This window comes from Hyla sarda, chromosome 3 (assembly GCF_029499605.1).
Source record: "Hyla sarda isolate aHylSar1 chromosome 3, aHylSar1.hap1, whole genome shotgun sequence".
In the NCBI taxonomy this organism is placed as follows: domain Eukaryota; kingdom Metazoa; phylum Chordata; class Amphibia; order Anura; family Hylidae; genus Hyla; species Hyla sarda.
Window position 1 is genome coordinate 267059543 of NC_079191.1, and position 17668 is coordinate 267077210.

Here is a 17668-nt window from a genome sequence, read left to right on the forward strand (position 1 = left end):
CTGGGGCCTCCACAATCTCCTGTATGTAGGCTGGCTGCTCGCCTGACATCTGCGAGCTCTGGCATCCACCCTCAGAGACAGGTTTCAGTGACGACCCGCTTAACAAATCACTGGCTGAGCCCCTGTAAAGGTGTTATCCAGGATTACAAAAACAGAGCTGATTTCTTCAAAAATGATTGTGTGGTATTACAGCTCTGTTCCATTGAAATGAATATAGTAAAGCTGTAATACAACCTGGGGAGCAAGGTAAAGCTGTTTTTGGAAGAAATTAGCTCTGTTTTTATTATTCCTGGATAACCTATGCAATTCAGCAAAAACACAGCACCATGCACTCAAGGCCAGTGGAGCAGAAAATATACTGGAATTCACAGTGATTGTATTAATTAAAATCCCTTTATTTTGAGTCACTTTCATAATATCGCTGTATTGGAATGTAGCTTTTTCTATTTTGAAGCTCACAAATCAACCCCTTACCAGGATAAGTCTATGTGAATAAATTCATAAAGACTTTTTAAATACGTTTAATAATAGAGTTGGTTAAAAGAAGAGAAAGACCCCTGCAGACATTGTGTGCACGTGGGAGAATGAGCTTAGCGATTAGTACTTAGAAATGGGAACAATAATAGGAACTAGGTGAACGTGCTGGTCTCTAAATGACATACATTTTCGTACAATGTTAATGTGCTTAGTAAATCTCAATATTACATTCTTTTTTATGATTTCACTGATGTGTGCCTCAGATTTCCGACAAAGATGGTTTACCTACAAAATTGAAGTTTCCTAGAATTATTTAGCAAAGATATGAGTTACAATGGATCTAAATATTACACATGTGGCTCTACACGTAGTCACTTGCAGGTTCATATGAGATCAGAACTGATATTGTTATAACACCTTGTACTGCATGTGTGCGGTCATCAGGTCATCAGTATTGTGCCTCTAAAAGTACAATCCAAGGACTAGATGAGAAATTGAGGTGGTAGTTATACCAAGGCTATGGGCAAGCAAGAGCAGAAATCCGGCACATACGAGACAAAGCATAGAGTGGGGCGCAGGATGACACAGATGACATGACTCACTGGAAGCCTGTAGCCGAGGTGCAAAGCCGAGCAGCACATAAAGCAAGGAACAAAGAACAACAAGAGAGGCTGCACTCACTGAACCAGGGCTTTATTCAGGTCTTCACGACATGTATTAGGTAACAGGTGGGGGAGCTGTGGTGGAGGACGGGGAAGGCACCTGGTTCGGTGAGTGCGGCCTCTCTTCTCGTTCTTTGTTCCTTGTCATACCAAGGCTGTGGTGCCTAAGGAAGCCCAAACATCTCTCTGCCACATTAGAAGACAAAGGTATCCTAAATGGCACATGCTATTGTATAGTATAATGTCCAGTATATGAAAGGTACTTACTGTTTAGTGTATTATATAAGGGCACAAATGTCTGGTTAAAGAGTATTTCCACCTTAGCTTTTTATTCTGCTTGACACTTTTGATAAATGAGGCAGACTATTTCCTACGTATGTAGACCTTTGAATCACCCTGTTCTATAAATAAAGTGCTGGGGTGGTTTGACTTTCTGAGTCTGCCTGAATGACCATCCTTAATTTACTACGGCTCTGACTATTCTCCATTATTAATCAATACAGCCAGTTTGTGTGATTTACATAGCCGTTTTGTGTTTATTTATAGGATGTATGTTGTAAAAGAATAATTCATATATAATAATAAAAATGACATAAAATATGTGATGGCAGAAAATAAATATATCTCAAGGTTCTATTTTCCTTTATCAGGCAGAAGTAAAGTCTGGAATTGGAATTTCACACTTCAAGCCCAGACCCTTTTAGACTTGAGGTGAGCCAACATGTGGCTGCAATCAGATTTATACCCCTTCTGCACCCAATTATTGAAAGGTCAAGGATTCCACTTTGAAGAGATCTCAAGGCACCAATGAAATATGATCCGTAAGCACCTTGTATCCACCAGCAGTTTGCAGCTGGCAAGTTCACAGAAACTTAAGAATCTTCCGACATCCCTTCTTGCATCTAGAAAAATGAACTTGCCCAGTCAATAAAAAACACCTGTTAAAGCTCATATTAAACAAACACTGTGTCAGCATGCTGCATGCATTATAGGCAGGAAACCTCGGACTACCTTTTTATCAAACCCTTAACATACTAGGTAATACCACTTACTACACCTATCCTTAACTCGAATAAATCATGTAAGACAAGAAGTTTTAGAATTCATGGGTCCCAGTGCAAAATGTGTAAAAGTGCCCTCACCTACCATGTGTCATCTATAATACTTGTGTCTTGAGCCCTTTCCAGTGTGTCTAGGTGGGAATCACCCCTTAAAACAGTATACAGTATTAAAACATGCTTCTGGTCAGACCATTGTAATAGGCCCTTGTTGACATGTAAACTGTCAATGGCAAATCAGATAAGATATACATGCTCACCTAGAAAATTACATAGAAACATAGAATCAGCAGATTAGAACCATTTGGCCCATCTAGTCTGCCCAATATTCTGAACACTATCAATAGTCCTTGTCCCTATCTTATATAAGGGCTAGCCTTATGCCTATCCCATGCATGCTTAAACGCCTTTACTGTATTTGCAGTTAGTATTTGTAGCTTTTCTTCTAGATATGGATTGCTCATTTCCTGTATGCGGGAGACAGTTAAATAGTAAGCATTTATTATATGTGAAACTGCCACAACTGATAAAGCATATAATACATAAGAGTATTCGGAGTAGTTCATGACGTTCATCAAACAAAGCAACAAAAAGAACGAAAATGATGGATGTGCTGAATTTTCGATGTTACAAACACCATAGCTGTCTGAGGGACCCCATTGATTATAATGTATTTTTTAAATTTTATTGTTTGGCATTTTTGTCAATTTTTTTAACAAGTGTAATTTCTCCATGCTTCACATTCTTAGAACTAAAAAGGAGAGACAGACTTGTTCCCACCTGACCTGCCTGAGCATTTGTTACTTGGTTACAGCCAATCACTGACATTGGCCCTCCAACAAAAAAGGGCTTGTTTAATGAGGTCTCAATAAATTAACTATGACCATCAAATCCAAATAAATTAATCTATGACCACCAAACCCTCCCCTAAACTAAAGTTATCAGTAAATAGGTTAAGATACTGATTCAGAACCTGTAGTGTTCATCTTTTTACTTATTTCTCTGCTTTTTGATAGCAGCAGGACCCAGCAGAGAAGCAGAATTGGTGACATCTCGTAGCTCCGCCCCTGCTCCAGGTCAGCCCCGGGACAGAAGATGCAGAAAAAGATAACGAGAGAACCGGAACACGGAATACGATCAGGTAAGTATCGTTGTCTGTACCGACAGGTTAGTGCAGGTGAAACTGATGACAAATTTCCTTTAAGTTTAACCTCTTAAGGACGCAGGGCGTATGGATACGCCCTGCATCCCGAGTCCTTAAGGACGCAGGGCGTATCCATACGCCCGTGGGAATTCCGGCCCCCACCGCTAGCCGGTTGGGGACCGGAGCCGGATGCCTGCTGAAATCGTTCAGCAGGCATCCCGGCATATCGCCCAGGGGGGTCATTATGCCCCCCCCATGTCGGCGATCGCCGCAGATCGCTGGACAATTCAGTCCAGCGATCTGCGGCGATTCCGGGTCAATCGGGTCTCCAGTGACCCGGTGACCCGGAATTACTGGCTGTTCGGGGCCGTCTCTGACGGCCCCGAACAGCCAGAGCCTGCAGGGGTGAGGTGGCACTGGTGCCACCTCACGATCGCCCTGATTCGTCGGCCGGATTACCGGCCGACCAATCAGGGCGCCTGCTGCGGGCGTCACTCCCGCACCCGCTCCGCCCCTCTTCCGGAGGGCGTGAGCGGGTGCGGGAAGACGACCCCGGGTGCTGGGGACCCCGATCCCCGGCGTCCATGTTGGGATCGGGGCCCCAGGAGCGACGGCGGCGGCGAGGGACAGCCTGCGATGGAGCAGCAGCAGGAGGTGAGTTACAGCCTCCTACTGTTGCTTAGCAACAGCTCCCAGCATGCAAAAAGGGCATGCTGGGAGCTGTAGTTATGCAACAGCAGGAGGCAGACCACCACAACTCCCAGCATTCCCTTATGGGCATGCTGGGACTTATGGTTTTGCAACAGCTGGAGGCACATTATTTCTATGGAAAAGTGTACCTTCAGCTGTTGTATAACTACAACTCCCAGCTTGCACAAACAGCTAAAGTGCATGCTGGGAGTTGTAGTGGTGCATCTGCTGGTTGCATAACTACAACTCCCAGCATGCCCGTTGGCTGTCGGTGACTGCTGAGAGTTGTAGTTTTGCAACAGCTGAAGGCACACTGGTTGTGAAACTTAGAGTTTTTTTTTTTACCTAACTCAGTGTTTCACGACCGGTGTGCCTCCAGCTGTTGCAAACTACAACTCCCAGCAGTCACCTTACACCATGCACCGTACATGCTGGGAGTTGTAGTTTTGCAACAGCTGGAGGCACACTGGTTTTGAAACACTGAGTAAGGTCACAAACTCCGTGATACATAACCAGTGTGCCTACAGCTGTTGCAAAACTAAAACTCTCAGCATGTACAGTCTGTCAGCGCATGCTGGGAGTTGTAGTTATGCAACAGCTGGATGTCCCCCCCAATGTGAATGTACAGGGTACACTCACATGGGCGGAGGCTTACAGTAGGTATCGGGCTGCAAGTTTGAGCTGCAGCAAATTTTCTGCAACAGCTCAAACTGCCAGCGAGAAACTACTGTGAACCCCCCGCCCGTGCGACTGTACCCTAAAAACACTACACTACACTACCACAAAAAATAAAATAAAAAGTAAAAAACACTACATATACACATACCCCTACACAGCCCCCCTCCCCTCCCCAATAAAAATGAAAAACATCTGGTACGCCATGGTTTCCAAAACGGAGCCTCCAGCTGTTGCAAAACAACAACTCCCAGTATTGTCGGACAGCCGTTGACTGTCCAGGCATGCTGGGAGTTTTGCAACAGCTGGAGGCACCCTGTTTGGGAATCACTGGCGTAGAATACCCCTATGTCCACCCCTATGCAATCCCTAATTTAGGCCTCAAATGCGCATGGCGCTCTCACTTTGGAGCCCTGTCGTATTTCAAGGCAACAGTTAAGGGTCACATATGGGGTATCGCCGTACTCGGGAGAAATTGGGCTTCAAATTTTGGGGGGTATTTTCTGCTTTTACCCTTTTTAAAAATGTAAAGTTTTTGGGAAAAGAAGCATTTTAGGTAAAATTTTTTTTAATTTTTTTTACATATGCAATAGTCGTGAAACGCCTGTGGGGTATTAAGGTTCACTTAACCCCTTGTTACATTCCCCGAGGGCTCTAGTTTCCAAAATGGTATGCCATGTGGGTATTTTTTGCGGTCCTGGCACCATAGGGGCTTCCTAAATGCGGCATGCCCCCAGAGCAAAATTTGCTTTCAAAAAGCCAAATGTGACTCCTTCTCTTCTGAGACCTGTAGTGCGCCAACAGAGCACTTTTCACCCCCATATGGGGTGTTTTCTGAATCGGGAGAAATTGGGCTTCAAATTTTGGGGGGTATTTTCTGCTTTAACCCTTTGTATAAATGTAAATTTTTTGGGAAACCAAGCATTTTAGGTAAATTTTTTTATTTTTTTTTACATATGCAAAAGTCGTGAAACACCTGTAGGGTATTAAGGTTCACTTTACCCCTTGTTACGTTCCCCGAGGGGTCTAGTTTCCAAAATGGTATGCCATGTGTTTTTTTTTGCTGTCCTGGCACCATAGGGGCTTCCTAAATGCGGCATGCCCCCAGAGCAAAATTTCCTTCAAAAAAGCCAAATGTGACTCCTTCTCTTCTGAGACCTGTAGTGCGCCAGCAGAGCACTTTTCACCCCCATATGGGGTGTTTTCTGAATCGGGAGAAATTGTGCTTCAAATTTTGGGGTGTATTTTCTCCTATTACCCTTTTTAAAAATGTAAAACTTTAGGGAAACCAAGCATTTTAGGTAAAATTTTTTTTTTTTTTTACATATGCAAAAGTCGTGAATCACCTGTGGGATATTAAGGTTCACATTACCCCTTGTTACGTTCCCCGAGGGGTCTAGTTTCCAAAATGGTATGCCATGTGGGGTTTTTTGCAGTTCTGGCACCATAGGGGCTTCCTAAAGGTGACATGCCCCCCAAAAACCATTTGACGCTCCTTCCCTTCTGAGCCCTCTACTGCGCCCGCTGAACAATTAACATGGACATATGAGGTATGTCCTTACTCGAGAGAAATTGGGTTTCAAATACAAGTAAAAATTTTCTCCTTTTTACCCCTTGCAAAAATTAAAAAATTGGGTCTACAAGAACAAGCGAGTGTAAAAAATGAAGATTGTGTATTTTCTCCTTCACTTTGCTGCTATTCCTGTGAAACCCGTAAAGGGTTAAAACGCTTACAGAATGTCATTTTGAATACTTTCGGGGGTGCAGTTTTTATAATGGGGTCATTTATGGGGTATTTCTAATATGAAGACCCTTCAAATCCACTTCAAACCTGAACTGGTCCCTGAAAAAAAGCGAGTTTCAAAATTTTGTGAAAAATTGGAAAATTGCTGCGGAACTTTGAAGCCCTCTGGTGTCTTCCAAAAGTAAAAACTCATCAATTTAATGATGCAAATATAAAGTAGACATATTATATATGCGAATAAAAAAAAATTATTTTGAATATCCATTTTCCTTACAAGCAGAGAGCTTCAAAGTTAGAAAAATGCAAAATTTTCAAATTTTTCATCAAATTTTGGGATTTTTCACCAAGAAAGGATGCAAGTTACCAAAAAATTTTACCACTACGTTAAAGTAGAATATGTCACGAAAAAACAATCTCGGAATCAGAATGATAACTAAAAGCATTCCAGAGTTATTAATGTTTAAAGTGACAGTGGTCAGATTTGCAAAAAATGGCCGAGTCCTTAAGGTGAAAAAGGGCTCAGTCCTTAAGGGGTTAAGAGAGGGGTTTCCTTTAAGAAAATATATAAAACTTCCCAAAATAAACTGCTGTCACTATACAGATTAAACCGAGTGTATTTTTGTGCTATTTACGCATTTATAACTGTATGTAGTAGATGTTGGTGAAAGCTTCTTTGTGCAGTTATTTACACAGCTGAAGACATAATGCATTCTAATATACTTGATAAATAATATAAAACATGTTGTCAGATGAATAATAGACAGAAACCAGGAATGAAATTATTTCCATTAACACAAATTCTTTACATTTCTCCAGTTCATGGTGATTGGTGTTTTACTTACAAGCTGGACCTGTTATTGGCAATATCTTGTGATATCATGTTCTTGGTATATAATTACTAATCTTATTAAAGCAAGATCTACAATTATATTAGTCTTTGCCAATTCACAGGTTAGTTACTTTTCATCATCCGTAGACATTAAAATAGCTGTTGGCAAAATGAATTTTTGTTTTCTATAAAGTGACAGACATTTCTGACACTGCTTATCTTAAGTGAAAGAAACAAGGAAACACAATCTCCCCTATCTGTGCAATCCATGTTTCTGTGGAGCTTTTTGCACATTTAGAGTTAGAAGCCATAGACTAGAGCTAAACCATTGATTTCTATGAGAGCATTTCTAGGCATTCTCTGTGATCTCTACAGAGATCATTGTGCAGGGGTGAAGGATGAGCTCTGATCACTTCCTATTGTGAATGGCCTAATCCTGTCTTATCCATATAACTCATCCTCTTTTATTCCAATACAAAAAATAATATCATCATAAGAACAAAATGGTGCGTTATCACCACTTTGTAAGGTTCTTAGTCATAGCGCTGACTAAAAATTTTACAAGGTTCAAAACTCCCATGCCATAGAGCACCATGTTTTGTTCTTATTATCATGTTTCTGTTTTTTAACTGGAGAAGTTTTAGGGGATATTTTTTCTCCATGGATGTTGTATTATCTTCTTATATTAGTCTCCTTTTCATGTTGTGCCACCTAAGCCAGTAAACCCCTTTAGGCTGTCTGTTATAAGCTGGCAAAACACTATCTTCTGAAAACAACTTTTGACACCCTTGTACTGTACCTTCAATAGTAGAATAACATAAACTGTAATGTCAAGTGCCTCCAATAGAAAAGGGACATTTTACACTTTATTACCTACTAATGCAATTGTTTTAAGCACATTCGGTAGATCTGTTATTTTTTTAGATCAGTGATAAAAACATAAACAAGTATATAAAAAATATATAGTTTAGTCCTTTATTGTTGATCATTACACTTGCTCAGAAACAAGTCAATTGTGAGACTTGGCCAGGGTTAGCAGGCCTTTACTTTTAGCGTTGATAGTACAGAAACTTGACAAGTGTTATCTGTTAGGAGACTATAATTATAAACTTACATTGTTGCAGCTTCTTTGGCTTTCCCAGTGGTGCATCTGTGATTCATGAGGAGTTGTATAGCTGTCAAATGAATGGCTGTCTAAGTAACTTTGACATGGTGAAAACTCAGAATCCTCTGGTGTAGGTGTAATATGCATCACAGTTGATCCAGGTGTGTATTTCAAGTGCTTATTCTGGTGTTTGTCTTTGCTGGATGACGGCTTCTTTATCCATCGTCTTACCTAGAGAATTTTTACAAAAATTAGAATATATCTCACCAACATGGTTAGATTTCATTTGTTTTTATGGTGTTCAAAAGATGCATTGAAAACTGGTTTATCAAGGTTAAAACAGGTATAAATATTTTTTACTCCATAAAAATAAAGTTTACTAACTGAACTCTCAAAACCTAACATTCATCTGCTCACTGTAGGTAAGGATCACATTGCCGTCGGACTTTGCTGTTCTATCAGCAATTCCGTCAGAACAACGGGAGTTTAGCAGAGAAAAAATAGTGCATGCGCAATTGAATGAGGTCCATCGGGACCTGACAGTTTCCATTGTGCTCCATCCTGTTTCATGGGACATTTAGTGAAAGGAGAAAAAAAAAGTGCAGAACGGAGCGGGACCAATGTGAACAACTGTGGGAACATAGCCTAAGACTGAACCCCCATTATTGACTGTTTACCTGTGATAACCAATAGCCTTCACTGATTCGGTGATTACAGTAGTTAAGATGTTAATATAAGTGTAACTCCTGTAAGGAAAGCATTGTGTACAGTGGATTTGGCAGCTTGTGCCAAGCAGAGGATAACAACAGTATGCATCAGCACCTCTCCTCAGGAAGTGCACTGGACTACAGTTCCCAGCATGCCTTTCTTATGTGTGTCTCTGCAACCTGGAGGAGGAGGAGATTCAGTGGAAAAGACTGACCTAAGTAAGGACCCTTGGAGAGGTTTGTGTAGGAAGGGGAATGGAAAAACACATGACCAGAAGAAAGGACTGTGTATCCTACACTGGGGGACACAGGAAAAAAATGTAGGTGGAAATATTGTGACAGTGATTTGGGAACTACTTGACACCATTTTAAGGGTAGGGCAGATAACCAGCCACATCTGATGGTAAAGTGCTACAAGATGTGTTCCTCCATTCAGCCTGTCCAATTGAGATGCCGGTTAAATCTTAACTGTCCCATTCAAATGAATAGGATCAGCTAAATGACTATTTTCCCTCCAATGCCTCTACATGCCTTCTACATTGCCGGAAGGAAATTGAGCTGGATCAACAGACATGTGTGACGGCTTCCTAACAGTGGTTGACACAGAGCTTTGTTACATATGTAAAGGTGTCAAAACATTTTGGGGGAGATTTCTAAAGATCTGTGCAGAGGAAAAGTTAGCCAGTTGCCCATAGCAATCAATCAGATCACTTTTTTCATTTTTAAAGGCATTTTTAAAACTGAAAGAAGGTATTTGATTGGCTGCAATGGGTAACTGGTCAACTGTTCCCCTGCACAGCACTTTGTGAATATCAGGCAAGAAACACCTAAGAACCTCTTATGTGGGCTTTAACTGCTAGTGGTCTGAAAATTCAAAATACTCATTGATGATCATTGTATGGAATCCAGGTAGCTGATAATTATTGGCCACAGAAAGCTGCCAACATAGTCATCTTCTCTGCACTTGACACTATCGTTCAATTTGGCCAAACCAAACATTTACCCCCTAAGGGTGCCGTCACATATGTTCAGCGATCCGGCTCAGTCTTCCTCTTGAGCTGTAGAAGAGTCACTTAAGATGAATCCAGTGTCTCAACTGGGATGCCAGATCACCGGACAGGCCAGATGGGCACCGGACCATGCCACAACTAATGCACTTTGCCATCAATTGTGGACGGTGATCTGGTCAGTACTGAATGGGCATATGTGACGGCACCCTTAGTGACCAAGGCAATTTTATTGCCCATTTTTCTTCATTGTAGCATTCTAAGTGCTATCATTTTTTTTGTCAACATAGCCAAATGAGGGCTTTATTTTTACAGAATAAGTTGTTCATTATTTGGGAGGGATGTATGCTTCAATTGAGATGGTTGATGACTCCATGTAGCAACAGTTCCCTTCTAGATATTGCATAAATGTAACAGTTTCACTTGTGGGTAAACTTAGTTCTTGATTTAGATCTTTTACAGCCTGGGCACTTTCATTGCAAGTATATTATACATATGACCCCTGTACTATATGGATAGATAGCTAAATTCTGCACTTTTGCATAATGACACCCAGGGTAAGGAAACTTAACTTACAAGTTTCTTATTATTTTAGTCCCACTCCAACCTCTGCCCAAAACCCCTGCCAAGTTCTTTTCAAGCTACCACAAGTCCCACATATGGAGACACATATGGAGAGAAATATCAAAACCTGTGCAGATGACAAGCTGACCACTTGCCCATAACAACCAATCAGTCAACCAATCAGATTGCTGCTTTAATTTGTCAGAGGGCTTTTTAAAAATTAAAGAAGCCATCTGATTGGTTGCTAAGGACAACTTCACCACTCTTCCTCTACACAGATTTTGATAAATCTCCCTAATAGACCTTTTCACCTCTGATCAAAGTTGCAGTGAGAAGGATTGCCATGTGTGCTCTCTGTACCTTAGCAGAGGAGCTACTAGTGACTGCTCCATTCTAATGTCAGAAAAATGTTACTAAAGATAGTAACATAAAGGAATCACTACTCCTTTTATGTAACCCACTTCGGGCAATAAACCATAAAGATAATTTATTGTGGGTAATATTTCATATTTATCACCCTACACTAATAAATCAATAAACAAATAAATTAATAACTATTATGTGTAAGTGGCTGGGTAGGGGATCCACTGGCCTGTCTGGACAATGGCTAAACCGTACCAGGGAGCGGAGTCTAAGCTGCCGCTGGTTTTCACCAGAGCCCACTGCAAAGCAAGATGGACTTGCTGTGGCAGGCAGCACCCAGGTTGCTTCCCCTGGTATGATCCATCCACACAGGTTGCCCAGATGTAACTTGGCACACATGGTGAGACATAGTCAGGACAAGCACAGGTCAGAAGGGCAGGCGGCAAAGGAGCAAGGTCAGGTCATGAGCACTAGGTCAGGAGGCAGGCGGCAATGGAGCAAGGTCAGGTCACAAGCAGGAGGTTAAGAACACAAAATAGGCAATCACAGTAGAAACGCTTTCTCTTGGCACAAGGTACGAAGATCCGGCACCATGATGTGCCAGACATAAATAAGGTCTGCCCTGCAGCAGATTAATTAAGGGCGCACTGGCCCTTGAAATCTAGCAGCACCGGCGTGCGGGTGCCCTAAAAAAGGGGACTTGCTGGTGGAGTGCAAACAGAGAGAGGCCTCGAGCACCCGGGAGATGCCCGGGACTTGTGTGCAGGCGCTTACTACACAGCGAGTCCCGGGGCCACCGCAATCATAGGAAGGGGTGCGCTCACGGCTGGGCTGAATGGCCAGAGCGTTGCCCATAGTAATGCCCGGGACCCGCATGCAGACACGTCGCGAGTCCCGGAGCCACTGGTACCGGCAGGGAGAGAGTGCTCACGGCCAGAATGAATGGCCGGAGTGCCACCCATAACATTGTGTCACATTTAAAAAAAAAAATTTACTAACCGACTGCATAGATTTTCAACACATTCCACCAATTAACATGAATTCCACATTTTCGTGTAAATAAGATTAAGATATCCAAACTTTGATAGGAATAGCAAAATGTTGACCTTTTGTTCCTGTGCTGAAAGTTATATCATGACTGATCAGATCCAGATGCACAGCTGACATTACTATGTGCCAGATGCTGTTCATTGTAGTTTACAATCATCACTTAGTGTGTCATGCTATGCTCTGAAGAATTCAGTTCTTACTGTACAGTACATGGCTATAACTGATGCATTGCTAAGATACATATACATTTTGAGGTGGAGCAGTAATCACATAGTGAAACATGTCTGACCCAAAAACAAGCAATATGATTCGAATTTTATAATAATTATGCCCAAATAAGAATTAAAATTAAGAAAAGGTATATACATGGAACAGCTATAAATTATTATCTTATAGTTTTTCTCTGTGAGGTTTTACTCCTGGTTTTCACCTACAAAACTGATGTAAAATACTGACCATAATAAAAGTAAAAAGTGACTATATATATTAGATAACCAAGTTTAAAGTAGACTCTGTGGGGGACATGTATCAAAGATTTTACCCCTGTTTTGTGTGTATTTTTTTGCGCAAAATTTTGCGCAAGCCCTTTTTTTGCGCAATTTTTTTGCGCACGTTTTGGTAGAGCATGTCCTCCAGATGTGGCTGAATCAGGGTACCTTGGAGTGACATCTATAGTACACATGGATTTATTAACTGCGTACTTTTTTTTTACACCAAAAATTTTGCCGCAAGAGCTGTTTTTTTTACGCAAATATAAGCCATCTTGGACTTAACGTAGCAAGATGCTCTAAATCATTGATTCTATTTTCCAAAGAGTGGATTTAGGAGATTACTATATTTACCCGCAATTTATGAAGCTCATTGCACTTGATTGATAAATTTAGCGCTTCTGCACATAATTTAGAATTTCGGGAAAAGGGGTAAAATGCTTCTACCATACACAAATAATGATACATGTCCCCCTTTGACTTATAATCAAGTCTGTTAAATTTCCATTGTTTCCATCATTTTTCAGTAAGAATGGCACTGCATGGAATCATAATAATTCTTTGCAATATATTGTGCTGTCTGTCATGTGTCCTGTTTATGATTTTAAAATTTTTGAAAGAGTTTTGTGTCTCTAAAATGAATTAAAAACCCCTCTAACTGACCCCCAGATTCTTTCTATTTTTACATTTTCCTGCAGTCAGGGGAGAGATCTGTGATTGTTTAGTAATTTTGGAAGGAGTAATGCTTTATGCAGACTTTTGTAGAAACATTTTCCATGATGCCTGCAAGGAAATGTGTTTCTGATTTTAAACTCAGATTTTGATGTTTGTGCATGTTAAAATATGTGATATGACGGAAATTGTGCTGTACACATTTTCTTTAATAAAAAAACAAAGAGTTTTTAATTTGTTAATCTTGGTTTTCATAAATCCTCAGGTTGTATTTCTGTTGTGTTAAACTAAAAGGCTGCTGAATGCAATAGCCATGTTTTAGTCAATGGGCAACAGTTAGACCCCTTTGGCAGCAGTTAAACTTGTTTTTGTCTTTTATATCAGAACATTCAAGCACTAAATATTTAGCATCCTACACATACTATGGCTTTGTCCAAGATTGGATTGCCGTGTTACATCATACACCATTGTGCTATATTTCACTGGGTTCCATTAAATTGATTGCTTTGCATTGCCTCTAGGTGAGAATATCCCTGCACTTTGGTGTTATTCACAAAAAGCACATCCGTTCTGTGTTCCACCAAATACCAAACAGCCTTTGTGCCACCCTACTATATTTAGTGTATCAGAAAAATTGTAACCTTCCACCAGGGATTAACATGACTAGAAGGTTATACTACTTATATACAAATCAAAAATGGCAAATGGGCAAATAGTCTGTTACATTTCTTAAAATAATACATAAAGATTATTGGTCTTTAGGTAACACACCCAGAGCTGGCACCCCTATGAAGGATGTAACTGAGAATCCTAGATTAGGGCTGTTAATAGAGAACATAGTTCCTTACAGAACAGAGTGTACCCGTGTCATATAATCAAAACTCACATTTCTCTCACCTTCAGCCTTGGGTTATAGCTAAAAGTGATCTCGGTGTGGCACAGGATGTGCTTATAGCACAAAATACAATTGAACTGATGGCAATAATATTGTCTTAGTTAAGAAAACATGGCTGGAAACAAGTAATTACAAAAAAAAAGTCATTCACGCTGCTCTGCTATACTGGCATCTATGTGTATTAGAAGTCATTTTTGCTTTTGCTTGATCTTTGCCTAAATTCTTTCCTTTATATTTTGTCAAGCATATTATGTAGAAAAGCTGTATGGAGCGGTATATCAAAACAGCAGTGACAGATCCCAAAGAACTTTCCTGCTCACCTGGAAGAGCTGCACAACAGGCACAACACTAGTTTGAGCATGTATTGTATCTTAGGCTGTGGGTCCTCAAATATTATTGCCTGGTATTTGGAAAACAGTAGTGTAGCAATTGAAAAGCAAAAGAAAATCAATGAAATTTACTTTAAATCTAATCTTACTGATTTAGGGATTGTACCCTGATACAGATTACATTGAACCACAAATTTGAAACTGAGATACTATATAATACCAGAATGATAGCAAACTTATAATTCTGCTGTTAGGGAATGTTCCTCTTCATAAGGACTCACTAATACTGTAATATTTCTATTTTTTAAAGGGAGTTTGAGACATTAACAACTGCAACCTGCCAGAGTCCAGGGACCATAAACAACTGCAACCTGCCAGAGTCCAGTGACCATAAACAACTGCAATCTGCCAGAGTCCAGTGACCATAAACAACTGCAACCTGTCAGAGTCCAGTGACCATAAACAACTGCAACCTGCCAGAGTCCAGTGACCATAAACAACTGCAACCTGCCAGAGTCCAGTGACCATAAACAACTGCAACCTGCCAGAGTCCAGTGACCATTAACAACTGCAACCTGCCAGTCCAGTCCAGTGATGGTGTTCTGGCCCGCCATGGTTTCTGTGCTTACTTACCCTGATGACGTGCTCTTCCTGCTCTGCTAATACCATTGTGAATATATTGCAGCCAATGACTGGCCAAAGTACATGTTCAGAACATCAGCAGGGAAGCAGAATGTATCATCACAATAAGTTAATACAGAGAGTGGGCCAGAACGGTTATTTTATACCCAAAGCAAGTTGTATTTATTACATATTATGTGTCAGGAAACGGTTTTAATAAAAAAATAAAAAAAATGCCAATGCATTTCAATTGTTTTGTTTGCACTTCAGTTTTTTTTTTTTTTTAAGACACGCAGTTTTATGGGCTTGTCATCTTCCTTATGTTCTACCATATCTATTAATAAAACAGATCCATTGGTACGAATTGTATCTTGTAGAAGTTTTATTAAACCAATATATCAGCAACAAAAAATATAGTTAATCCTTTAACTAAAAAAGGAACAATTCTAGTTGAAAAAGAAACTGAAACCAAATAGGGAACAAAAATAGATATAATACAGAATCACTAACTTAATAAAATTGGGGAAAAAAAGTATCTGTATAACGCATTCATATTTTATTTGTATCCATACAGAAGTCTAAATGAGTCCTTAGTATTCTGATTTCTAGTGTAAATTAATAATTACCTAATGTTACATAATAATGTAATTATCTGAATTTACAATGTATTATAACCACACAGTACTGGTTATCCTGTCTTTATTCTGGCTATGCAATAGCTTTCATTATCTAAAATGATAGCCAATTTTTTCTCTGGCTGTCATAACAGACTGTATGGTAATACACCTACATTATTGGCAGCAGGCTAGCTGCACAAATGGAACAAACAAGTGCACCTGTCAGAAGAGAAAAAATACATTTCTAATTTGTTCTGTTTATTTACTCACATTTATTATTACTATAGAAAAGTTTCTATATGTAGCTTAAACACATGCTGGAAAGTAACATATTCTATTCACGCAATGGTTTAAAATAATAAACATGAACATGTTTCTGGTCTGATCACAAATCATGAAATCTAGGCCCAAAATAAAGCACATTAAAAACAACCATCAGTTAAATAGTTACTTTGAGCTTGGTTAAAAATTGTAAAGAGGCAAGGAATAGGGGCGCAAAATAAAGACAGATCAAGGGATTGGCTGCAGTGTCCTGTGCTCAGTGTACAGGAACGGCATTGCAGCTGTGGTGCTTGACCGGTGGAGAGTGGAGGGGTGTGTGAAGTTTGATTTATTTTGCCCCACCCCTATTCCCTTCTTCTGTCTGTCATTTGTAGAGTTGTATTGTTATAGTAGGACAGTGGAATCTTATGTTTTATTCAGTTACACCTTTGTTAGAGAAACTTACCATGTATAGCTGCCTTAAAAGCTCTAACAGGAATTGACTTTTGATCATTACTAACTTTATCAATGACATATTCCATAGTCTTCATATTACTGAATACAGAAGTAAATTTGCCAAATTCTAGACCCTAGACAATACTGACAACTCACTGCAGTCATTACAATGGGGAACGAATCAGATAACTTGACACTTCAACCTAGGGTCTTATACTTGGTGGTGTGGGGAAAAAGGATTACTAAAAGTGTCCATATACACCAGATGATTTCGATAGGACCAGTGGTGAATGCAAATGTCTCCCCCCATAACGGCGAATGCCAGGAAGAAGAAGAATATATTTTTTGTTCCTATGGAATATTAGCCCTAGTTTGAAGTATGTAGACCTTTTTCTCCTTTCCTCATTGAATACACATGTACCATTGGACTAGCATGCATACATATGGATTTGTTGGGAGGAACAGCTATCTAAAGTATACTGCCAAAGAAAATGTGGGAAATATGAATAGGTGTATATATACGTCAGGGCAGGGGACCATAGAAGAGCGGCAGTCCACATCTATACATTATACAGGAGGATCACAACGGGTGTCAGGAGTGACATGCGCTGTGATCTTTCCGTTAACTGCAGGTACTACTGCTCCCAACATGGAGCACACTCTGCTTAATGCTTGGAGCTGTAGTACCTGCATTAATAGACAGATCGCAACAGGTGTCAGAAGTTACACTCGCTGTGATCTGTCTATTAATGCAGGTACTACAGCTCCCAGCATGGAGAAGAGTGTGCTCCATGTTGGGAGTAGTAGTACCTGCATTTAAGGACAGATCACAGCGGGTATCACTCCTGACACCCGCTGCAATCGTCCTATCTATTGCAGAGATGCAGAGTGGCTTTCTCCTGCCCTCTGCATCTCTCCACTATACCCCAGCCAGTGATATGAATGGAACATCACTCATTCATATTTCCCTTAGAGCTGTGATTGGCTGGAACCATCCGGCCAATCCCCACTCTAGGCAGAAAATATGAATGAGTGATGTTCCATTCATATCACTGGCCGGAGTACAGAGCAGAGATGCGAGCGCTGTATAGAGCCACTCCACATCTCTGCTATATTATCTACAATCGCATAGGGTGTCAGGACTGATATGTCTAGTAGTACAGGTACTACTACTCCCATCATTTTGTAAAAAAAAAAAAAAAAAAGTGAAACACACATACACACTTTATTAAAAATTAATTAAAAGTTCATTAT

The 17668-nt window shown here is 40.3% G+C and overlaps 1 protein-coding gene and 1 long non-coding RNA gene across 2 annotated transcripts in view; one reads left to right on the forward strand and one right to left on the reverse strand.

Moving 5' to 3' along the window:
* Positions 1-17668, reverse strand: part of SGK1 (serum/glucocorticoid regulated kinase 1) — a 146363-nt gene that overhangs the window by 82124 nt on the left and 46571 nt on the right. Inside the window, exon 2 of the mRNA XM_056566587.1 lies at positions 8394-8615. Within this exon, the coding sequence (XP_056422562.1) occupies positions 8394-8615 (222 nt within the window). The remainder of the gene's footprint in view (positions 1-8393; positions 8616-17668) is intronic.
* LOC130362319 (uncharacterized) lies at positions 1187-15339 on the forward strand. The gene is made up of 4 exons (XR_008891356.1): positions 1187-1346; positions 1790-1850; positions 3214-3338; positions 14770-15339. It is a non-coding gene; the product is annotated as an uncharacterized LOC130362319 (long non-coding RNA).